The sequence below is a fragment of the Grampus griseus genome (genome assembly GCF_964374135.1).
Source record: "Grampus griseus genome assembly, chromosome: 17".
In the NCBI taxonomy this organism is placed as follows: domain Eukaryota; kingdom Metazoa; phylum Chordata; class Mammalia; order Artiodactyla; family Delphinidae; genus Grampus; species Grampus griseus.
In genome coordinates, this window is record NC_139011.1 from 3,593,016 (window position 1) to 3,617,771 (window position 24,756).

The 24,756-nt window shown below is 62.3% G+C and overlaps 1 protein-coding gene across 2 annotated transcripts in view; it reads left to right on the top strand.

The window, feature by feature from the left end:
* Positions 1 to 24,350, top strand: part of TRAPPC9 (trafficking protein particle complex subunit 9) — a 505,716-nt gene extending 481,366 nt beyond the window's left edge. For both annotated transcript variants that reach the window (XM_082675096.1, XM_082675097.1), the window contains 2 exons: positions 22,724 to 22,944; positions 23,607 to 24,350. In XM_082675096.1, coding sequence (XP_082531222.1) covers positions 22,724 to 22,944; positions 23,607 to 23,774 — 389 coding nt within the window. In that variant the 3' untranslated portion in view covers positions 23,775 to 24,350. The remainder of the gene's footprint in view (positions 1 to 22,723; positions 22,945 to 23,606) is intronic.
* Positions 24,351 to 24,756: the final 406 nt, after the last annotated feature.

Genomic DNA, 24,756 nt, shown 5'->3' on the forward strand with positions numbered 1-24,756 from the left:
GGCCCTGGAGAGGGGCCGTGCACCATGGGAGCGAGGGCGGAACTCAGCAGCTCTGGGTTCAGGGCCAGGGTGACTGTCGGGGCCTCCCTGTGGAGCCGAGGGGCGGCCCCACCCAGAGAGCAGGTGGGGATTGAGGGCTGGCCAGCAAGTCACCTGGCGGAGGTACAGAGGCCCGGGATCCATGGGTCTGGACTTAGAATGGGGCTCACCAGCCTCAGAAGTGGTGGAAGGCATGGGAGGGAATGAATCCCCTGTGAGGGTGAGCAGGGAGGAGGACCGCCAGGTGCTCTCACGGCATCGCATCCCAGCCCGGAACTCCAAGGGGCCACAATTCTACATGTGGTCTCGGCCTCCCAGCCATGATGGAGGTGTGTTTGTCACGCTGGGAGGATGAAACGTGTCTTATGTCCTTGTTTGTTAGCTTGGTCTACGGCTCCTGAACATCCGGCCCTGTGGTAGGCGGTCGCCGCTTGTGCTCCCGTCCTGAGTCCCACAGCTCAGGACGTGGGTGGGCCCGGCTGGCTGGGTCTCTCCCCAGCCTTCACCAGCAGAGGCCGCCGCGGCCAACTCCCTCGTGTCCGGAGCCTTGGTCCCCTGCCCCGGGTGCTGCTCTGTGACTGGAATTGCTCTCCTGCTCATGAAGCAGACAACATGGCAGGCAATCGGCTTCCGAGTTGCTTTTAAAAATTCCATTTTTCTCCTGGAAGCGATGCTCTTGGCCCAGAGAGGTATGTGTTCCTTCTCACGTGACGGTAGGAGGCTCATCAGCCAAACCGGGAGGGTGCTGGGTGGGGCAGAAAGGCTGACGTAACCCCCAGCCTCCCCGACTCGGCGGTTCAAGGATCCCACACGGACTCCCTCACAAGCGTTCACTGGGCCGGAAGTCACCTCCTCCGTGCTTCCCCGAAAACCGCCCCCAGAGTCCTCCTGCCAGGGGTCCACGCCCTGCACGGCCTCCTCTCCCACCGCACTTACCCCACCCGGCCCTGACCCCAGCCTGGGGGCTGCACTTACCCCCCATCATCGGGGCCTCTCAAGGTGGCGTGGAGTGGGGCTGGGTGCAGGTGGGGGTGCAGAGGAGCGTCTGCCCATGTCTGCAGGTCCATCACACGCCCGTGTGGGGCTGCCAGGGAGGCGGCGGGCTGTGTGAGCTGAGCAGAACGGGGGCTCCTGGAAGGAGCTTGGTGTGGAGGCCAGGCTTCAGAGGGGACGGGCTGAGGGGCTTACAGCCTAGAGGAGGGGGTTCTGCGAGCACATGGCAGCCGTGTCCCTGTCTGGGGTTCGGGTGAGCATGGAGAGCCCAGCGCGGAGGCCAGGTCAGACTTCCCAGAGGGGTGCTGAGTCCGATGGGCCACCGGGACTAAGCAAAGGTGTTCCGAGCACAGACGCAGGTGGGGGCCACCCAGGGCTGCGTACCTGGTGATGTCAGCCTTTCCTTAACTTTCCTGAGCCTCAGCTTTCTCATCTGCAGAATGGCAACATTTATACCTTCTCTGCAGCATGGAGACCGGGATTAAAGGAACATGCACGATGTGCCCCCGAGTTTCGAACGGGCGCCTGGAGCAGCAGAAGTGAACAGGGAACCGTGTACCACACTAGGAATAGCGCCAGGATAGTTGGCACGTCAGCCCCGGGGTCTCCAGAGCCCACAGCGAGCTCTGCTGAGTGCCCTCCCCGCCACCCGGACCGATCACCAGGGCCCGGGCTCCAGGGCTCCCCAACACCCAGTGCTGAGCAAATTCGTTTCCCAACTGCTTCCTGGTCTCTGGCCCTTTAGACAGTGAGCTGAGCCGGGAAGCACAGGGAGCTGCTTGTCTCTGGGCTTTGGGGCTGAGGGGCTGTGAGTCCGCAGACTTGCTGTTCAGGGTTGAGGGGCTCAGGCTCTGATTTCGGCGGGCCTGGCCCTGAGAGACGCCACCTACCGTCTACGGGAAACAGGGCTCCTGGGGTACCTAGGGCAGACGTGTGCGAAGAAGAGGGGAGCTCTGGGGCCGCGAGGGGGGTTGAAAGATGCAGAGAGGTTTGCTGCGTGGACGGGGTGGGAGCTGGCGGGGCAGAGGCACCATGGGGATCCCCGTGGAGGGCGGTGCCCACTCCTGGGGACTGGGCCAGGGTTCTGGGGCTGAGCCATGCGTGCCTATCCACGCTCTCGAGCTCAGGGGCACGTGTCCAGGACACCCGTCTGGCGAGGGCTGGCATGGGGCTTTGAACCCAGGCTTGGGGTCCCTGGACCCACACCCTGAGCTTCTGGGCCCTCACACCGTGGGGCGGTTGGAGTGAGATTTAGGCCGTAGACGCCGCAGGCCCTGGTGGTGAGGGGTGAGAGAGAGAGCAAGTGACCCGGGTTTCTTCTGTGCCGACCTCTGGATGCTGATGCCACTCGCTGAACCACTGAACGTGGAGTTTCTCAGGCTCAGCCAGAGCTCACAAAGGGCCCCCCCCCGCCCCCATGCCAGCTCCCAGACCAGAGATCCCCCAGGGAGACAGGGATCTGACAGCCCCTGCAGGTGAGGTGTGAGCCCCAGAGGACACCGGCAGGAGCTCAGAGGTCTAATTAAATCTCCTGGTTGTCACTCCCCCGCAGCTCCCCACAGAGTAGGCTGTTCCACTAACCCCGCCTGTCTCCCGAGCCTGATAGGGAGGGTAAGTGGCCCTGGGCAGGTGGCAACCTGGCGAGCCCCTGGCAGGCGGGCAGATGTGCACCCACTGCTGCAGGGCAGGGAGGGCCGGGTTGCTGCCCATCAGCAGGGATTTCCTGAGCCCCTGCTGGGCCAGGCCCTCCCTGGGTCCCGGGGACAAAGGAGCAAGCAGACCCGCCCCCGGCCTCACTGGGCCTTTGCTGGTGGGTAGTGAAGGTTGAGGAGGGACACGGCCTGGTGCGAGGGGGCAGGGGTGGAGTCTGGGGGCGTCACACCGGCCTGGCCTTGCTCCAGCCGTGCCCCACCCCAGCTGTGGACCCTGGCACGGGTATAAGGAGGTGACTGTTCCGTGGAGTGGTTGGGACCCAGCCCCCAGGGGGCATCTGCAAGTCCCCCATCCCCACCCCTGCCCCTCCTGCATCTCTGGGGACGTTTTGTCTTTAATTTTTTATTTTCAGTTAATGAGAAACCACTGGGCAAACAGCCAGTGAGGCCCTCACCGGCTTTTACTGCGCGCTCAGCCCCGTTTATTTACTGTACCAAGAGGACTTCTCTTAGGAGCCCCCAGCCTGGGAACGAGCAGCTTGCCCACCGCAAACTTAAATGCACGGCCTGGGGCTAGGGAAAGGCCTGCTGCTTTCCGTGGCCGGGCCACACCTGCAGGAGTCCCAGCAAAAAGTTGAAAAGCACTGTGACCCGGAAGAGATTTGTGTGCTCGTCCATTCCATCAACAGGCACTGATCAAGGCCACCTGGAGGTCTGAGCAGGGACTGAGGGTCAGGAGCTTCCCCCCAGCCCGGGGGTCGCTGGGCCCAGTGTGTGTTCACGGTGCCCTGGCCGACCCTGGAGATGCTCACACCCTGCCTGGTGCTGAGAAAGAAAGTCACGACTTAGAGCTTTGTGCTCAGAGACAGGGCCAGAGATGGGGAGGAGGGGGCTTTGGGGGCTCCTGCTCTACTTGCGCAGGTCCAGGAGGGCTTCTCGGAGGAGGGAGCAGGGGCACAGGGGCCTGCAGGGTGAGGAAGGAAACCCTCTTTCCTATGGGGTCTCTAAGGGCACCCTGGGAGCTTTGCCCAGAAGCTGGTGTCCTTTGGGTGCTGGGCCGTGGGAGCCTTCTGAGCACAAGGCCACTGTCGTGCCTGCCTTGAGACAGATCACCCTGGGGAGGGAGGGGCTGGGGAGAGGGCGCCCAGCCCCCCGAGCCCCCCCACTAGGGTGGGCCCTCCCTGGGCCGGCTTCCTGCCCCCATCGTCTCCGTCCTTCCCTGCTCTTTGCTCTCTCCATCTGGTACTGCAGGGACAGAGGAGGAAAGGATCCATGTTGACCCCCAGTCCCAAGCCCTGGCCCTGCCCTTCCCGCGCAGGCATGGCCTCCTTTAGCCTCAGAAGCCTCTGGAGCAGATTATGTGAACTCGCCCCACACACCTGCCCACGCGCACACACGTGCAGGCTTCAAGTTGTGAGGAGGACCCGAGGTCAGCCCCGTGCAGCGTGGAGGTCCAGGTGGCCTGCACGTGCAGAGGCTGCGTTGGGAGCTGGACCCCCTCCCAGCATCCCAGAGTGGCTCCGTGTCCTCTCTAGGCCTGGGGACAGCATGCATTAATCCTTCAACCAGCGTCTGCGGTGGGGACAGGAAGCTTTGTGCTGTCAAAAAATGATTCTGACACTTGTTCAAACAGTAAGGGGACTTTATTCAGGACTGTTGTGACAGGGGTCAAGCCTGTCCAGTAGCAAAGAGAGGTCGGACTCTGCTGTAAATGCAGCAAAGACGGCTGGGGGTTTGGAGCCAACGAGCAGAGTGAGGGGTCAGTGGGTGGAAAGTCACTAAGAGGAGACATCAAGGGTGGCGGATTCTTGCTGAAGGCAGGCCAGGCGATCGGACATCAGGGGCGGGGATTCTCGCTGAACCGACTGGGCAGGATTCTTGCCAGAACTGGGGGATGCCGGCCGGCAAGGCCAAGTTCCGAGTATGCTGTCCCAGCGTTCCTGCTGTCAGCATCCCGGCACTGCCAGGGTGGCCGTCAAGGGCCTGGAGTCACGAGCCTGCAGCTGGCCTTTCGGCCTCTACCCCTCACCTTCCTCACAAAGACAGAACCCAGCTCAGATGACTGTGCATGGCTTCCATGGGCCCAGACATGGAGACGCCCAGTGCAGCGCCAGGAACACCGTAAATACTCCGTGAGCGCTAGCCCGCATCTTTCCTTCCCTTCCCCATGCCACAGCCTGCTACGAAGGTGTTAAAGAGACGCCTGGGTCCAGCCTCCAGCTCTGCCACTTACTGTGCAGCCTGGACAAGTGACCAACTTCTCTGAACCTCAGTTTCCTCATCTGTAAAATGAGGGCAGTAAGGGCTCATAACGCAGAAGGTAGCTGTGAGGATTAGAACAGGGCCGGGCCCACGGAAGGTCCTGGTAAACGCAGCTGCTGTCACGGGCAGCGGCAGCTCTGTTCGCTCAGAGTTGGGGCAGAAAGAGGCCCGGCTCGAGAGCGCAGCATCTCGGGTTCAGTCTCCTCCCCAGAACCCCAGGCAGTGACAGCACCACGTGCCAGGAAGCTCTCGGGCTTCATCTCATTGACTCGTTGCAGCCACGCTGTCTGTGCTTAGTGCTCAAGCTCATTTTGCAGATGGGAAAGTGGAGGCTCGGAACCTCCTCCAGCTTTGTAAGTGCTGCAGCCAGGGTTTACGTCTCTCTGACCCGAAGCAGGAGGCCTCTTCAGCAGGGAGGGAGGTGTACCGTTCAGCTCGCGCCACAGGTTGGGGCCCCTGTGAGAGGGAGAGGAGGGGGAGGCCGGGCTGCGACGCAGGCCCCGTGAAGGAGCTCCGGAGCAGGGGTGGCTCGTTGGGACAAGGGGCCTGGGGCTTGATGCCCTGTGTCAGCCGGTCACCGGATGTGGGCCCCCCTGGAAAGGGGCTGTGACCTTGGGCAAGGCAGCCTCTGAAGGGCTGGGGGGCCTGAGGCCTCACTCCAGGAGCGGCCCCCCGAGCAGGCATCACAGCATCCGTGGCAGACCGTCTGCACCCCTGGAGGGGTCAGTCCTGTCTCCACTGAGGGCAGATGCGGACATCCAGGGTTTATGCCGTCAACCAGTCCTTGGTGGCCTTTGCTGCGGATTAGGTGGCTGAGACTAGGCAGTCGAAGGGGAGGTCTCTGGTTTGACTGCCCTGTTTTACCGAGAAGGAAACTAAGGTCCAGAGAGCGCAGGGCAGCCTTGGCTGTCGCGGCTGAGGGTCATGTTAGCCAGGATGAACTGAGAGTATTCCAGAGCATCTCTCTTCTTGCAGTTCTAGGTTCAAGGGTTCAGACTTGCCATGATGAAGCCAGTTCAATGCAGCAAGTATTTCCTGAATTCCTACTAAGCGCCAGGAGATGGGGTTGGGACATGCAAACCATATGATTGTGCTCCAGCCGAGGAGATGGACCGGCCCACAAGGAACCGTCCTATAAGCCATAACGCAGCGCGAGGAAAGGGGACTGATGTTGTCTGACTCCCCCATGTGCCGAGGGCGGGCCCTTTACGTATCCATGTCCTTTAATCTTCAGTCACCATAGTCTATATTCCAAGGGAGGATTCTGGGGCTCACGAAGTAAGTGGGTTGCCAAGGGGCAAACAGCTCATAAATGGCAGAGGTACCATTTCAGATGGCCTGTTTAACTCCGGCAGCTGAGTGAAAGTTTGGTCAAGTCCCCCAGGAAGTGTGGGGAAATCTTGAAGGAATGGAAGACGCTTGCGGTGAAGACTTTTGTGGGTTTAGGCCTCCAAGGCTGACCGAGAAGTCCGCAGGCACCGGGGCTGTCCCACCATGAAGGAGGAACAGGGCAAATTAGCAAAGTGGGAAAAGGCAAAATGGAGAAACTGTATGGAACGCGAACAGAGGGAGGGAGCGGGGGCAGGGGTGGGCGGAAGGAGGGGCAGGTGGCGGATGGGAGATGCGTGGATGGATGGACAGGTGAGCACGTGGGTAGATAGACACACGGATGGTTGTTGGATGGGTGATGTGTCGTCCAGTGTTGGTTGAATTTGTGGCAGCAGAAGACGAAGTATCTAGATCCCTGTTCCGAGGCTGGGGCACGGGAGCCCAGATAGGTGGGCAGATTAGGAACTGTGGGCACCACCCTTGGCCACGAAGCCAACATCGCCAACTTGAGTAAGTGGAGCGGGGGAGCCTGCCCCTGTTGCCAGTGGTTACAAGCTAGGGTTGGAAGCAGGCGGGCAGTGTGCAGAGACAGAGAAATGAGTCAGGGCCAGGGCGTGGCCCTGGTACCTGAAGCATGGATGCTTACGGGAGACGTGGTTTCCGGAAGGGCCGGGTTTATCTGAGAGCCAAGGCAGAGGTCCATGTCGGGTGCTACGGGCTTGGCCCCTGAGCGTCCCTGGCCTCTGGACCCTCGCGGGGATGTATTCTGTCCAGTTCTGGCTGCTGGGCACTTCAGGGCTGAGGACTCCACTGTGATTTCCATCGAACATCTGACAGAATCGGGCCAGAGATTCAGATGTGCAGCCAGGTAGGCCGACTGGGTGGGCTGCCCTTAACCTTCCCCTGGGCTGGGCCGGGCTGGGCTTGTTTCAAAGGGCATGTGGATCGGCTCCGCGGGCAGCAGGGCGGCCTTCCTCAGGAGGCTCCGCCCCTCGCGCTCGGCCTTCTGCAGCCCGCGAGCAGGCAGCGGCCTGGCCAGACTGCCTGGTGGAGCGGCAGGGGCCCGTCAAGGGGGCCCTGGGCCCTTGACCTCCGGGCTGGGCCCTTGTCCCTCGTGCTGGAGCTGCACTTGGCTTCTCCGTGTCCTCTGGGGTCATCCATCCTGCCGATGTCACTTGCTGCTACTGCAGGGGACAAAGGAACTCGTGTGGAAGGAAGCAGTTAAGAGTGTGAGCTCTGCAGCCAAATCCCGCTTAGGCAAGGACCTGAGCTCTGTGTACCTTGTCCACAAAGTGGGGACAGTAACACCCTTTGTCATAGGGCCCTGGGGAGGAGGAACGGGCCCGTGCGCGCCAAGCACCGAGAACAGTGCAGGCGCACGGGAGGTGCTCAGGGGAGGGGAGTTCACAGTGCTGGCGCTGCGGGTGCCCAGGGTCGCTGGGAGCTGGAAGGCCCAGTGTCGCTACAGAAGGGGCCACCGCCACTCACCCCGCGCACTATTCATTCACAGACACCCACTGGGCAAGACACAGATAGACCTCAGCCCCTGCCCTCTGGGCTCCCAGCGTGTGGGGGGAGCAGCAGGGACAGGTAGTGACAGCGCAGGGGGCTCCGGGCTGGGTACAGGCGTAGCTGAGGGCTTCCGGGAGGGTGTGCCACCCGAGCTCGCGGCACAGCGCACTCACAAGGGACATCGCAGCGCTCTTGCGCCTTCTATCTTTCAGCATCCCTGCCGGGCAGGCATCACCGTCTCATCTTACAGGTTAGAGACTGAGGCTGGGTGAGGGCCCCGCGAGTTAGTGGCCTGGCAGCCCCCCGTCCCCAGGGCCCCGTCAGCCAGCCTCCTCGCCTCGTGCCGACTCCAGTCCTGGGCCCTCGTGGTGCATCTTTCCTCCTGAGCGTTCCCCCCAAACCTGCACCTGCCTCGGGTGTGTCATCTGTACAGTCACAGGACGAGGGACAGCTGGGGCAGTCTTGATGTCTCTGCAGGAGGCTCAGTTAGGGAAGCCAGGTCGACCTGGAAGGATTCTCCGTGCTTGCTCTGGGGTCAGTGCTCTCTCTCGCTGGCTCTGTGTCGATTGGGAGGACAGGAGTGCGTGACATGCAGCAGACACCTCGTGTGTTAGGACAGGCCCCCCCCGGGGCACACTGCCCGAGGGTTGCGGGGGACAGGCACCTGGGTGACACGTGCGGTTTGAGTGGCCCCTGGGGACTCATCCCAGGGCCCCTCGATCTGGCTGGAAAGTACATTTAGAGAAGCCACCAGTCCTTGCAGAGAGGCAAGAGGCCCGTCCCCAAGAGCAGAAGGCCACAAGCCAGCTGCGGAGCCCTGGGCAAGGGCCTTCTTTTCTGGCTCAGGGCTGCCCAGACAGCCCCTCAGCCTGTGCCCGGCACCGCCCCGGCACCTTTCACACTCACCGTGCGGTGCAGGGCTGCTGCCTCGCCCCGAGCTCTTCCTCTGCAAACAGAGGACCCAGCCAATGCAAAGGCAGCGGCACGAGGGCACCCGTCCCCCGTGCCAGGGGCAGCTCAGGTGGAGGGCAGCACGGAGGGCAGCACACGGGCACTGGCACAGGCCCTGGGCAGGCGGTCCTCCAGGAGGTGCTCCGTCCACACTCGTTTGCAGGGAGCCCGCCTGAGCCCGGGACAGTCTGGACTCTCGTGTGGGTCGGGCCCCCTGGAGCCTCTGCGACGCTCAAGCACAGGTGGGGGTCTCATTCAGCAGGGTCACCTCTGGTGAGGGTCTGTGGGCCCAGTGCACAGCCCGCGCCGCACGGACAGCCGGGGCCCATTTCCCTGAGGCCGCTCTGCTCTGACGCCGCCCTCCCGCATCCGACGCCCTGCGCCCAGGGTGGGTGCAGCGGGGGCCGCTCCTCACTCCGTCCTGGGTTTGTGCGGGCCTCCGCCCCACCCCTACCCCGTGCCGTGAGCGTCACCGTGGGGCCTGCTGCGCGGTGCTCGCCCAGGGCAGAGGGGCCGTGAGGGGCCCCCTTACTGCATCCTTCCAAAGGGCCAGCGGCCAAGTCTCGGCAGGGCAGTGCTCTCTGGGGGCTCAAAGGGTGCCCTATCCCATGGCCGGGAGTTACCCCAGTTAAGTGCAGGGCAGCGGGCTCATCTCCAGCCTGTTTGTCCAGCTGCCCGGCTCCCGTGGTTCGGGCGTGTGGGCCGCTCGGAAGCTTCTCTCGTGGCCCGTGCCCTTCCTGAGTGATCTGAGTTGCTCTGGGTGCTCCACGTCTATGGGAAGCTTCAGCTGCCACCGCTTGAAGAGTCTGTTTGATGCGGTAAACGTTGACCGAGCACCAGGCAGGTGTCAGGCCCTGGGCTGTGTGTGGCGGGGTGAGGGGACGGTCCTGGCACGGTGTCAGGACGCCGAGGGAGCCAACATGCCACCTTGGATCAGTAGAAAGAGCAGTGTGAGTATGGACTTAGAGGGCTGAGCCCAGGTACGGGCACCATGAAGTAGTAGCCTGTTCTGAAATCATCCAGCTCGTTCCTCTCGAGTTATAGATGGGAAAGCAGAGGCTCAGAGAAGTTAAGTGATTTCCCTAAGGTCACACAGCAAGCCATAGTTGGACCCTGTTCATTCGTCGGTTAGTTCAGTGAGTGAACCCTGAGCCCTGCCCTCAGAAGAGCTCGCCTCAATCAGGGAGATATTTTGTCAACGGAAAATTCCGGCATGAGGCTGTACATGATATGACAGGGGGCTTGTGCGGGGCTGGGTATGATTCAGGAAGTCTTCCTGGAGGAGGTGCTGCTCGAGCTGAGTTTTGGAAAGGCCTAGAGGAGCTGGCAAGGCAGAGAGTATGAGGGGCATTGTGTGTGGCTGTGAGCGGGTGATGGAGGGAGGGAGGGGTGTCACAGGGTGCTGGGGAAGAGTGAGCAGAGGAGAGAGGCAGATGGCCTTCAATTCGGTCTAGAAAACTCTGGAGGAGCAGTGGAGGGCACCAATCCTATGTCGACATCCTTTTACATTTTCTCTCTGGAAACCCTTTTTCTTCTCCTTGGCTGTCTCCCTGCCTGGAGAGACCCCGGAGTCCAGAGACCTGGCTCCTAGGCCTGGCCCCACTACCGGTCAGCAGAAGGTCTGCAAATCCTGGGGGCCGCCCCAGGTACTCAGGCCCTGCTGGGCGCCAGGGGATGGAGGGAGGAGTGCCCATGTCCTGCCCTCCCGAGTCCGTGGTGGTGGCAGGACCCCAGGTAAATGCAGGATGCCGAGTGCAGCCCCCAAGGCACCGGGGAGGGGAGGCTGAGCTGAACAGGCGGAACAGGGCAGGCTCCCAGGCCCAGGCAATGAGCCGCCTGTGCAAAGGTCCAGTGGCATGAAACCAACTGCACGGCCCCTTCGCGTGTCCGCTGGGGCCTCCCGTGCTCCTTCCCCTCCGGCCCTCAGCTTCCTCATCTAGGGAAAGGAGGGTCCTTAGGTTCCTGCATATCCTCCTGGTGCCAACAGTGCCAGCGTGTGATCTGACCCTGTGGGGCTGGGGCTGGGACAGCCTTGTGTGGTGAGGACCTGCCTGGACGCAGAGCCACAGGAGCGGCGGAGGGCCTGCCTGGGGGGCAGCAATCTTTATTTAGAAAGTCCTGAGTGAAGAGGAAAACGGAGAGATTGAGAACGTAGGGACACTGCTCGGAGACAGAGAAGTCATTTCAAATTCTCTGCTGTTCTCAGAATGATGTCTTTGCATAATGCTACCAGCCAGCACGCACAGCTTTCATTCTTCCGTTTTTTCCTGGTTTATCTTCAGTTGTCTGAAGTGCTTGTCCAAAAAGAGAAGGTTGAAGCAGAGGGCCTAAGAGAGGCATTGTCTCCACTAAGCACAGTGCTCCCCGTGCAAAAGCAGTTCCGGTCCCTTTGGGAAGGGAAGGGCACCCGGGCTCCAGTACCCACGCCACCGCTGATTCACACCGTGGTCCTGAGCACGTCAGCTCCGCACTGGGTTCCAGTGTCGCTTCTGAAAGGGAGCAGTTTGGAGAGACGAGCCCTGGAGGCCGGTAAACGTCATAGCTAAATGCCATAACAAACAGCCCCAAGTTTCAGGGGCCCAACACGGCAGCCTTACTTTATGTTCTCGTGGTGGTGGTGGTGGTGGGGCCTGTCTGGAGCCCACTGGGGGACCCTGGCCCCGCCTACCCTGGGGCCCTGCCCGTCCCAGAGCTTCCCTTATCCCGCGGCTCCCCCCGGACCCTTCTCAGCTCCTTTAGTTCTGTCAGCAGGCAGATGGGGGATTGTAGGAGGGATGTGTGTGGAGGCCAGCTCTGGGAGGTGTCATTTTCCCCGCTGCTGTCCACTGGCCGGGACTCAGTCCCGTGTTCACGCCTCAGCACTGTGGGCACTGCACTCTGGCTGTGTGCCCGGGAGGCAAGGGAATGGTCTGGTGAACACGCGGCCAGCCTCTGCCACCAGAACCTCCCGAGTTCAAGTGTTCCGTGAGGGAAGAGCAGGGCGGGCCCCTGGGTGGAGGGGCCTTGAGACCTGGGGCAGGGGGACACTGCTAGGGAGAGGACAGCAGAGGGCGGCCACCAGCACGGAACCCTCAGGCGAGACCTGGGTTCGAATGTGGCCGCCCCGAACTCAGTCTCTTCAAACTGAACCGACCTTGTAGCTCCGCCTGCACCGCTGCCTCTGGTCCCCGTCGTGAGCCCTCGCGTTCGTCGGGCACTTCTCTGCCCCGGCTCTGCACACCAGCCCTCTGGCCGCATCACCCCCTTGCAGGCGAGGAAGCAGAGGCTCCGGCTTCTCAAGGGGCTCTCCCGGAACCTGGACTTGGTCTGAGCTCCGCCACCCTGCTCGCCTGGCCCGAGAACCAGGGCGACCGTGGGCAGGGGGACCCCTGACCTGGTGGGTGGTGTTGGCCGTGTGCGTCTCTCCCCGTCGTTGAAGCAGGTTTGCACAGTTCACAGGGCCACAGGATGCAGCCGCCGGGGGCTCCCCTCCACCGGCCTGGTCCCCGCCCGCCCCACAGGTGCTGGCACCCGGGTGGATGTGCCCGGGAAGCTAGGGGACATTCCACGAGTGAGCTCCAAGCCACACGCATCTCCCCTCCAACTCCAGCTCTCCTTCATTTTAATCTAATTCCCTTAAATCTTTAATGAAAAGTTGTAGAAGTAAATTATTTACCCAAGAGAGACAAACGGCCCCTCAGGAGCTGTTCTCGACTTGAGGGTAATTACACGTGTGTGTCTTGCGCGTTCTCCCTCCCCGGATGCTGGGAAGAGGCATCCTGGCTTATGAACTAATTATCTACCTCAGTAACTGTTAAAAACGCGCGCCATTTAGCACATTGGGAGCAGGGCTCAGGCGTTGTGCGGTGCCACCTTGATGCGCGCCCGGCCCGGGACCCGGTGGAGCCTGCGCAGCTGAGCCGAGCTCTCGGGAACAGCCCTTCTCCCAGCCCGGCACTCTCCGCTCGTGTCCCCCAGCCGGAGCCAGCGCGGGCGACAGAAAGACCCCCTCCCCCACGGTGCGGGAGGCTCGGAAGGTGGGGGGAGGCAGGAGGCGGCTGTGGGGCCTGATGCCACCTCCCCAGATGCCCACTGCCTCTTCGCGTGTAACACGCTCGCCCAGAACACCATCACTCCCACCTCCGGGGCATCTCCGTGCTCCTGACCTCTTTTGCAAACTCTCTGTCAATAAAGGAGCAAAATAAGATTTGAAACATTTGGACTAAGGGAAACCGTATTTGGCACAGTTGGTCAAGACTTGGAGGAGTGGGCATGCAGGAGAGTCCGTGTGCGCGTGCGTGTGTGTGCGCCTGTGTGTGTAGACTGAAATACGGCCGCTGAGGGCCTGCGTGGTGCCTTAGGTTGGTACACTCTTGGCTCTGAGCTCCCTAACAGCCACAGAGAAAAGGCAAGTTACTTGGCTCTCGTCGGTAGCGAGGGAAAACCTGCCGCCTTGGTTGTGTACCTAGCGACTAGCTACGTTGGCATTAGAGAAAGTTCACCACTTTCTACTGGCTAGTCGGGAATTACAGGGTTTTCTGCGGGACCTGCCTGTGCCTTCTCCCAGAGCACAGCCAGCGCTGGGGGGAGCGGGCAGCACCACCGGGCCAGGGCCCCAGGCCTTGGTTCTCCTCCGCATCCCCGAGCCTCAGCCGTTGTATTTTGTTCCCACTTGAGCTTCTTTTTTGCTTCATTTAAAGGGTGACAAAGCTCCTTGATAAATTCCCGAACCTAGCCTCTCCTGAATCAAATTTGGCTCTAGAATTCAGGCCCCCCGAGACTCGTGTCAACTGGAGAGATGTGTGTCCTGTGAAATCTGAAATTTAAATGTGCTTCAGCTGAAGCAGGCTTGGGGGAGCCTCGAAAACTTGACTCGCTCCGGCAGCTTTGGAGGCTTCACCTCATTAATTCCTACCGCATTGTTCCCAAGTCTTTAAAATGTTTTGTCCAAAATTAGACCCAAAGTCTGCTTAGTCGTCCAGTTTTATCAAAGAAATGAAAGGCAAGGAAGGTGGAGCTCTGGGGTGAGGCCGGGAGGGTGTCCTTGCTGGGGGTTTGGGCTCCGGGGAGGAAGCAGCCTTCCACTGCCGGCCCTGGGAGCTGTGTCCTGAAGAAGCGACGAGCAGGCCGTCCGCGACTCACCCCTCCTCGCCACTGAAAAGCGACTTGCGCGTGATCTTGGCTGGGGCAGGGGGGCTGCTGATTTTTTCCGTGTTTCCTTCAGCCCCAAGGGAACTGTGCTGTGCAGCCTCCACCCAAAGTCCCACCTCACCCGTCTTCCATTGCCTCTCAGAGCGAGACCGTGGCCCGGGATATGCACACGTGCACGCGCGCACACACACACACACACACACACACACGTCAGAATCGACCTAGGAGGCCAGACTCCCGGGAGCCGCCAGGCAGGTCCCTTTTGAAAAGTCCACAGTGGTTTAGAACCGCTGGGCTGTCCACAGCCATTTGGCAAGTGTCTCCCAAGTGCCAGGACCATCTGCCCGCCCCTGACCTTCACGCCCTCCCACTCCGTGGACCAGACTAGAGAGACGGCTGTGGACGCCGCAGGGCCGGCCTGACCACTGGCCCATCCGTGACCTGCTCGTCCTCAGGCTCCGCTCTCTACCCGGCCCTCGTCTTGGCCCCAGAGGCCCTGCTCCCACCTGCGCCTCTGAAGTCTGGGTCCTGATGCTCTCTGCTGGCCTCAGACTCGCCCAGCCCCCTATTCTCTGCCATGCACGAGGGGAGAGGAACCCACGCTATGCCCCAGCCCTCTGCCCAGCCGCAGTCTCCAGGAGGACGAGTGGGGTTAAGGGCTTGGGATTCCAGAAGGTTCTCAGCGAGGGATGGATGAGTAAAGAAGACCGGACAGAAGGGCCTTTGCAGACTCCTGTCCCGGCAGGCAGAGGCGCACGTCCACCCTGTGGGGCACTGAGGGCCGCAGCTGCCTGGCCGGGCGTGGGCACAGCAGGGAGACGCTACCGCACCCACACTAGGATGGCGGGGACAGAGCAAGGCAGGCGCTACAAGCGCTGGGAGGGACGTGGAGAACCTGAACGCTGCGAGTAGGGCTGTGAGATAACGCAGCTGCTTCAGAACACAGCCTGGGGGTTCCTCAGCAGGTCAAACGCAGACCCACACGACCCGGCAGTTCTGCCCTGAGGTGTGTGTCCTCGAGAAGTGAAAACCTGAGTCCGTACAGACACTTGTCCTGGAGTGTCCACAGCAGCATTGGTTACGACAGACAAGGGTGGAAGCACCCGAGGGCCCATCCACAAATGAAGACAAGCTGTGGTGTGGCCACACGCCGGAACATCACTCCAGCGTGAAGAGGAGGGAAGTGCGGGCTCCCACAGGGCAGAACTTTGACAGCGTCACGCTCAGGGAGGGAAGCCAGTCCTTAAAGACCGAATATATATGATGGTACTCATGTGAAAGTCCAGATCTGGGGCGTCTGGAGAGCTAGAAACTCGGTTCGTGGCTGTTCAGGGCTGGGGGACGGGGAGAGAGGCAGGGGTGGTGAAGGCGTATGGGGTTTCTTTTTGACGTGATGACAATGCCCTCACATTGCCCGTAGTGATGGTTGCACAGATCTGGGAATCTATGAAAAGCCATGGAACTGTACACTTTCGTAGGTGAGCTGTGTGGTTTGTGAACTAAATCCCGGTAAAGCTGTTTAAAAAATAACACCAGCCCCTGTGCCCAGAGTTCAGGTGGGAGCCGGGCGCTTAGCTGGGTGCCTCGGGCCGGCTGCGAGCCTCTCCACACCGGGGTAGGTTCACCTGTAAAGTGGTGCAGTGACAGCGCCAGTCTGATGGGGTTGGTCTGAGGACTGCGTGAGGCGGTGCCTGTGAAGCCTTAGAACAGTGGCCAGGGTGCCACTGGGAGCTCCTGTCACTCACAAGACTAATAACAGTGAGAAGTGCAGCGGGCTGGTGCCCGCGGGGGAGGGCGAGGGGGGCGCCTGGGTGCAGAGGGCCACGCCAGGCCCCTTCCACTGTGCTCTCCACCTGCTCCCGGGCTTACGTGGGCCTGGAACCCTCTAGAGTGCAATGGGCATGAGAGGTTGGCAGGTCCCAAGGGCGGTGTCTGCCTGTGTCCTGGGCACCAAGAAAGGCCGGCCCCCTCCAGGCGCAGCGTGCAGTAGGGGCAGCACTTGGCGAGGCCAGGCGGGGCTCTAAACCGGCCCCTCATGGGAAAGCGGAGCTGTTGCAGCCCCTCCTGGAGCAAGAGGGGAGACCTAGGCTGGAGGACAGAGCCGCCCCCTCCAGAAGCAGGACTCCAGCCGCCATGCCGATGCCAAGCCCTGGACGACGGGCACTCTGTTGGGGCAGCGTCTGGGGCGGGCCAGCGGCCCCGGGCCCCGGCAGCCCCATCACTTCCCGGACCTCAGCCTCCCCGCTCAAAACCCGCTAAAGCCTCCCCTGCTCTCACTGCCCTCCAGGAGCACGTGAGGGTGGGGGGAGGGGCTTGGCCTGTGCCGGGCACCTGAGAGGGTGGGGGGGAGGGACTGAGCAACGGAAGACCCACCTGACCTGGTGGCGCCCTGGGGTGTGGGCACCGCCCCGTTCTCAGCGCACTCTCACTGCGTGAAGCCCCGCCCGCTGTCCGCACGGTGGCTGCCCTTGGCCAGAGCGCAGGCTGGCACCGCCGTCCGCCTTCCCCCAGTGCCTTCCTCGCCAGCCTGGGCCCTGCAGGCCCTTCCCTCGTCGTGCCTTCTATTTATAGCATGGGCTCCTGCCAGAGCTTGTCAACGTGCTATAGCATAAACGTGGCAGCCGTTTCAGGAGCCGTTCTGGGCCAGATAAAATTAAGTCCGTGACTCTGGCTGGTATTAAAAGTGAAGGAGAAGCAGGGCCGGGGGCGGCGGGAGAAGATGGACTGTGGCCCAATTTAACGCTTTGAGGGAAGAGACTAATCTGCTCCCCGGAGATTTCTTACGATATGAGGTTCTCCCGCATAAATAATGTCCTCCACGAAGGCCGGGTCTGCGAGTCAGGACCAGAGCCGGGCAGTGGCGGCTTGGTCCTAACGTCCTCTCTGCAGGGGCGCTTCGGGGGCGTGGCCCAGTCCCCTCGAGGCCCAGGGGGCCCGAAGGGGGCAGGGCACGGCCGGGATTTGAGCCCAGGTACCCCTGCCCCAAAGCCCACTCACCTACTCTTTCATTCATCCACTCATTCACTCAACAAATATGAACCAGAAGAGTGCCTGCCTGGCCCGGGTGTTGGGACGAGGAGGGAGGGACACACAATGGTTAACAAATGGGTAAAGAAGAACTTCAGATAAGATGTTGACGGTCACGAGAAAATGAAGAGAGTGGAAGAGTGACGGGGCAGGAAGGCTCTTCACTGTGTGGTCAGAGGCAGCGTCCCTGAGGAGAGGGCCAAGGTGGTGCGAACAGCAGGTGCAAAGGCCCTGGGGCAGGGATGCGCTGGGCCTGCTGGCGGAACAGGGAGGAGGGAGGCAACGTGGTAGGAGCGCGGGGATGGGGGAACCTGGCTCAGGGCCGTGCAGGGCCCTGGAGACCAGGGTCAGTGGCCGTAATGTGATCAAAACTCCCTTTTATTCTGGGACCGGGCAAGGGGCAAGCGAGGACGTGACAAGGTGAAACCATGGTTCATGCCGCTGTGAACCGTTGGCTGCCGTGTGGGGAGCTGGCCTGGGCTAAGATAGAGTGGGTCGGGGCGGAGATGGGGATGGCCTCCGGGCGGGCCGGGGGGTTGGGTGTGGGTGCCCGGGGAACACCTTGGTGTGACCCCCCGGCGCCAGGCAGGCCTGCCGGGTAGGGCCACTTCTGTACGGAAGACCCTGGGGAGGCGGGGTTTCCGGGAGAAAGTGGGAGGGTTTCGTTTGGGCCAAGTTAAGGGTGAGACCCCGCTGGACACCTGGGCGAGGAGGTCAGGGCTGCCCAGAGGAGCCGGTGCCCGGCTGCGGCCCTCAGTGGGTCCTGAGCCCCTCCTGCTTGGTCCTGCAGGGTGGCCACCTTTCCTGTCCAGGAGTCCCTCCCACCTGGAGCTGCTTGAGGGCAGGGCCACATCCAGGATGTTCCACAGACACTCGTTAAGATAACGAGTGCTGTGGCCTTGGCCTCGGGCCTCGGGTTTCAGAAACTGGGGGCTTGGGGGCAGGTCGGGCAGAAACGAACCGAACCTTTGAGCACTTCCCTTTGGCACTTTGCACAGAGAATGTGACACTCGCTGCATTTCCAGATGAGGGACACAGGCAGAGTTCAGACTGCGCACATGGTCCAGCTCCAGGCCGGGCTCTGCCCGCCCTCCCCTTGGGCCTGGGAGGCGGCGGCAGCTCTTTGGTCGCTGAGCGGCAGCCACTCTAACAAGTGAGCGCCAACCTAGTGGCTGAGAACAACACGAGCTACTACTCCACAGTCCTGTAGGCCAGTCTAAGAGGTGGCGGCAGGCTGGGGGCTGGGGAGACCCCGGTTCCCGCCTTCTGGGCTCCAGGGACGCCTGCACCCCTTGGCCCCGTCCTGCCTTCAAAGCCAGCTGTGCAGCAACTCCCAGCCTCCCTCCGCCGCCATGGACACACAGCCTTCCAGGCTCTCTCCTGCCCCCTCTTGCCCTTATAAGGACCTTCGTAACGACATTGGGCCCACCCATATACTCCAAGATACTTGCCGTCTCAAGGTCCTTAACTGAATGTCACCTGCAGAGTCCCTTTAGCGTGTGTGGGAACACACTGCACGGGGTCCAGGTATTAGGATGTGGACATCTTTGGGGGTGTCATTCTGTCTACCACACCACCCCCTCTGGCGGCACAGACTCAGGGTTCCGGGAGCTTCTCGGGGACAAGGCTAGACCTCACAGAGCCAGAGTTCTGTGCCTCCCGCCCACCGCTCCCGAGGAGCCCCCAGGTCGAGGTTGCCCGTGTGCAGCTCCCCAGCAGCCTGGGGGTCAGGAGATGGGCTTCCAGGCTGGGACCCCCCTCCCTGCCTCCCCGGGAGGCTGGGGCATTCCAGGTCGCCATGTGGCCCACCTGCAGGCTGGCTGGGGGTCTGGACAGAGTGGCCAGGAGAGGCTGAAGGGGCTCGTCCTGCTGCCTCGGTCCTCTCTGTCCAGCGCTCAGCGCCGTGCTGGTCCTCTTTCCCCATCAGCATTCACGGCCAGCCTGCAGGTGAGGAGCGGCCCCGGAGAAGCTATATAAATGCAAAGTGTCCTCCTGGGCTGGGGATTAGAGCTGGTCAGGGGCCTGGCCCGCCCCGCGCATTCTCCACTGCCCAGGGTGGATGTGAGCGTGATGGCGACAATGATCCAGCCGTCCCGCTGCGGCCGCTGTGTGCCCCGCCCCCTCTGCGTGCGTGTTTCCAATTCTCACAAAACCTCTTTGAGGTGGGCTTTCCTATCAGCCCTTCTAAAGGTGAGGAAACTGAGGCTCGGAGAGGGCAAGCGGGGAGGAGTCAAGGAGAAACAACTCAAAAGTGCGCAGCAGCAGGAATCCCTCTACCCCAGCCTGGAGGTGGGCAGGGGGGTCACCACCCCAGGAAGTGCGTAGTGGCAGCGGCCTGACGGGCCGACCCTGGCGGCCAAGGGGAGCAACTAGACCCCGCACACCCGGACATCAGACCTGGGGTTCCCGTGGGGGTCTTAATGAGCCCACCCTGGATGCCGCGGGAAGGCTCCCAGGTGATGGTGAGGAATTCTCGGGGCGGGGAGGCACCAGCTGCACGGGACACACTCGGACTGGTGTGCCCACCCCTTCCTGCAGCTGGCCAGTCTGCTGCGGACACAGAGGGAGTGCTAACCCGCCGTCCCTGACAGTGGCCCCCCCGGCCTGGCGACTGAGTGGACGCGGCGCCCACCTTCCCCACCTGAGGGCGGAGGGGCTGGGCCAGGTGGCCCCCAGGGACGGTGGGCGGGAAGCTGAGCTGAGCCCTGCACGAGCAGGGCGGCTGAACTCCCGGCAGTGCCGCGAGGTGGTTCTCTTTCCTCTGGGCAATTTAGAAACGGCTCCAGCACAGCTTGCCTTTGAGAAATTTTTAATTATTTCTCCCCTGCTCCTTCCTGGTGAGTTCTGTGACTCCCTGGTGGATGGCTGGTCTCAGCTGTTCCTTCCAGCCTTGCTCAGCAGGGCTTCCACGCGAGAAGGCTCCCCTCTCCCCGGCATGGGGCACAGCTACCCCGGTCCAGAGTCAGAACCGAATTCACTACAGCAATGGGGTATGCTGGGACATTAGTGCCAGTGGAGTTACAACCCCTGACCTGAGCACAGCCATCACGGTCACCATCAACACTGTTATCTCAGGTGCATTTTCACTAGATTTCTCGCACAGTACCCCGTGGGTCCCAGGAGAGGCCAGCCCTGGCATCCTTTTCAATTCAGGAAGCGTGTCATATTCTCAGAGAAAACGGACCTCTGCTGTTTCCTCCCAGTGAGTGACGTGGGAAGGTTTGGTGCTCTCGGACCCAGGCTGGAGGTGCTGGAGCGGCAGGGTGGGAGGAGACAGCTGCCTGCTGAGCCCAGAAAGTCGTGAGTTTGGCAGGCACTTATTGTGGGCGCCAGGCATGGGTGTGGCGTGACCAACCGTCCCAGCGTGCCTGAGGGGTTCCCGGGACGCAGAAGTTTCAGTACTAAAGCCAGGATGGATAAACCATGACAGTCAGTGTCGCCTGTGACTGGAGACACATCAGAGAGCAAGACAGGCGGGTCCTGCCCCTCTTGAGGGTCGCCCTCCCCCCTGGGGAGGCAGACAAGGAAGCAAGACTGGGGCAGGGCAGCCTGGCTGGGGCCCCTGTCTGCGTCTGGGTCATTACCCCGGTTCTGCAGATGAGGTGAAGGAGGCTCAGTTCGGCAAAGGGCCTCCTCCAGGATGCAGGGTTAGGGCAGAGCCAAGACCCCAGCCCGGCCTGCTGCTCAGCCAGGGGCCAGCTCCGTCCCCCATCCCTGCCACCCTGGCCTGACCTCGGGACATGCCCCTCCCCCCATTTAGAGAATGCCAAGGAAAGAGTCCCACTGGGAACTGTGTCCACAGCCTCATTTCCCCTCTTCATTGCCCCAGGGGCCAAGTAGAGCTGGGCATCAGGGAAGGATTAAATGGGCACCACCAGGTGAGCTGGGGGCTGCGCTGCAGATGAGCTGTAGGCCAGTGCCTGTGGCCCACGCGGTTCTCTACAAGGGAGAACAGGGGGCAGAGATGCAGCGAGGCGGCCACCCTTCGCTGGTTTGCAGAGAATCCTGTCTTCCCCTTAATGGAACCATCAACCGAGGCTCTCCTACACCTGCTCTCTCCACATGAGGCTCAGACTTGCCTGGCTGGGTTCATTGTTCAGCACGCATCACCGGGGCCCGGCCTGAGCAGGAGAGGGACCCAGGACTGTCATTACGCCCACTTCTCAGGTTTGAAACAGGCCCAGGACAGAAGCCAGTGTCTCTTGTTCCTGATATATCCTCTCAACACACACACACACACACACACACACACACACACACACACACACACACACACACACACACACACACACACACACACACACACACACACACACACACACACACACACACACACACTTTCACTCCGAGTCCTGGATGTGCTGCTGCCTTGGAGGGAGGGTCTGCATGGCCCGTCCAGTGCTGGCCACTCTCCAGAGCCGTGCCTTCCAGGAACCCCAGTGAGGCGCTGGCCTCCTCCCGTGGGCACCGAGGCCCCATAGCTGTTGGGCAGGAGGGTCTTCCGTGCAGTTGCCTGGTGTCAGGAGCAGTGGCAGTGACCCAGGGGCTGTCCCCGACTAGCCTCCACTGCGAGATGCTGGTAATGGCGGGGTCAAGGTTGAGACACACGTGACGAGTCCCTAAACAGCGAGGTGGGCAGGCATGAGGAAGTACACAGGTTGACACTGTCACATCATTACTCCTGGGCCTGCAGATGTGACGAGGCCAGGGCTCAGGGTCGGCGCTCGGTAGCCCCACGGCCAGTACCATGTGGTGTGAAGTCCCACTGCAGGTCTAGGACCCCCTTCCCTGGCCTCCATGGCCGGATCAGCAAGCCGGTGACCTTCGGGTGTCAGGAAGGACCCTTCCTGACCGTATCAGCATGCGGCACTGCCGTAGCAAATCAGCACAGACTGGGGGCCTCGAGGCAACAGGGCTGGACTGACTCTCACTGTCCTGGAGGCTGGAGGTCTGAATTCAAGGTGTGGGCAGCGCTCTGGGGGAGGATCCCCCCCGCCTCTCCCAGCTCCTGGAGCCGCGGCTGCATCACTGCAGCCTCTGCCTCTGTCTTCACAGACAGAGGGCTGCCTCTGGGCTCTGGGCTCCCCGCTGAGTCCGTTTTCTCCTCTTCTGCCTCTTTTAAGGACACTTGTCACTCTCAAATGGCAGCCTCTGCCTTGCACCCATGCTTGAAGGCGGGTCCCCCAGCCTACCCACCCCGCCGTCCTGCTGGGACGTCTGGTGGTCTGAGCAGAGTGGGGGTCACAGCACAGCCTCTCCAGTCGACCTGCCCCATCACCCCACCCCCTTGCTGCTGCCCATTCCCTGTTCCCTGCCTGGCGGGCGCGCGCCCTGCTCCGTGACTCCCAGACCTTTCCCCAGCTAGCGTCCCGCCTCCGTGGTGCCCAGGGCCACCCCGGCCCTCACTGCGGCAGTCTGGGCGGGGCGGTCTGCAGGTGACACAACAGTCCTCGGCCCCGGCCTGTGCACAGTCCCCGCCAGTTCTCAGCCCCTCCCCTGGCTGGCCTCCACCTGCAGGAGCCCCTGGGGTCCAGACCAGAGCTCAACCCTTCCAGGTGGGTGCAGCTAGGAGGCCCTTCAGGACCCCCCAGTGACCCTGGGGCCCTCTCGGCCTCTCCAGCGTGGCACAGACCCCCCTGGGGTACAGCTCCGGCCCCGACGCCTGTCTCCGCTGGCCTGCACGTCGGGAGAGCAGGAACCGGGGCCCTTCCTCTGTTTTCCAGGAGGCAGCCTTGGTGGGTGAAGGAGCGGGAAATGAATGAATGAATGGAGGGAGGGAGGCCGGCTGGGCGGTGCCCTGACAGCCTCGTGCCCCATGTCCCTCACAGATGTGCTGGTGGACGGACAGCCCTGTGACCGCGAGGCGGCGGCCTGCCGGGTGGGCGACCCCGTGCGCCTGGAGGTGAGGCTGACCAACCGAAGCCCGCGCAGCGTGGGGCCCTTCGCCCTCGGCGTGGTGCCCTTCCAGGACCACCAGAACGGCGTGCACACCTACGACCTGCGCCATGCCGTCTCCTTCGTGGGCTCCGGCACCTTCTACCTGGACAAGGTGCGTGTAGCCCCCGGTCACTGTCCCCTGTCCCACCCCTCCCCCAGTGGCAGACTTAGGGGTTGGTAGACGTGGCGGCCTCACTGCGTTGACCCTCGTTCCCCTGACTCGCCCTGAGACCTCAGACAAGTTCACGTCTCTGTACCTGAGTCCCAGGAGCAGAGCTAGGATGGGGATACTGGCCCCGAGGGTTGTTAAGGAGCTGAGACGAGTGTGCTGGGGGAGCGGCAAGACAGCGTCAGATCTCTGTGCCCCTGGCACCGCTGCCCTGCCCCACGTGGCCGGCTCCTCCCTGCTCGCGGCCACTGCACGCAGGCCCAGAGGGACTGATGGGGTCACAAGGCACAGTCCTCAAGCTCCACTTACCTGTTGAGATGGCGCCTTTGCCCCAAACGCTCCCCACACTCCCTGACCCCCAAACGGCCCAGGGAGGGAAGTGTGATTAGCGCCATCCTAGGATAGGAGCTGAGGCCTGGAGAGGTGCAGTGACTCGCCGGGGCAGCACAGCAGGGAAGCCCTGGAGGGCCACGGGAGCGAGTCCTGGGGGCCCGCCCGCCCCCACCCCCGCCCCCGCCCCCGCCTCCGTATCTAGGTAGGTTCAGGCTCTCCTGGAGGCTCTGGGGGTCCGCGCTGCTCCCGGCTGATGCCCCTCCTCCCCTCAGGTGCGGCCGTCGGGCCAGTCAGCCTGCCTTGGGGCCCTTCTGTTCCTCTGCACAGGCGACTTCTTCCTCCGCATCCGCTTCCACGAGGACAGCTCCAGCAAGGGGCTGCCGCCCTCGTGGTTCCGCCTGCCCAGCGTGCACGTGCGCGCCCTGGGGGCCCAGGCCTGAGCCGCTGTTCCCGCGGGGAGAGATGACGAGAGGGCCCCCCGGGCAGGGGACAGGCCTTCGCTGCAACTCCTGTCCACTCCTCCCACCCCTCCCCTCCCCTCCTACCTGCACCGTCCTCTCTGGGCTTTGCAGGGGCACCCAGACTTGGCAGCCGTGCCCCTTCCCACACTGGCCATCAGGGCTCCCCTGCAAGAGGCCGCTGCTAGGGTGAATGCTAACCAAGCCCCAAAGTGTGGCCCTGGGTCCCTGCACCTGTTCCTGTGACCTAGGGTTCACAGCCCAGACAGCAGGAAGAAGAGGTGAGCGTGAGGGAGGGGCACAGCTGGGGTGGGTCTGGGGAACCTCCCTCGGCCCCCTCGGCCCTTGGAATCCCCCGAGGGCTGGCTCTTCTCCCCGGGGCCCCGAGGCAGCCCAGCCAGGAGAGGTGGCACCGTGGTTGACCCCAAGAGGAGCCACCTGCCCCCGGTGGGTAGACAGTCACCTGTGCCAGCTGTTCTGGCCCCTGGGCTGGTTCCAGGCTGGGCTGTGGGGGGCCACGGCCTGTGTGCGTCTGCGTGTCGCTGACAGATTCTCCAATAAAGGGCCTGCCTCACTTCTCTGCTGGTCCACCTGCATCCCTGCCTCTGCTTGTCCAGTGTGGTCAGGGGGCCGCCCGCCAGCTCGTCAGACCCCGGCGCAGGTAGGGACTTGCACGACCCCACACAGCACACACGGCTGGTGGCCAGCAGGGTTGGGCCTGTGTCTGTCTGTGCCTGTGGCCCCCCCAGGCCCCTCCCCTGTGTGTGCTCTTTAGGCCTCTATGCCGCCCCTCTTAGAGCACCGCCTCGAGTCCTACACCATGGTCCTCAGCCCCCGCAATGGCTCTGGCCATCTCGGCCTCTCACTTTCTCTCCTGAGGTCCACACACACTCGGGAAGATGTTTGGGGGTGACACAGGTGTCCAGAAGTCGAGGTGCAGATTGGAGGTGGGCATCCTGCAGCC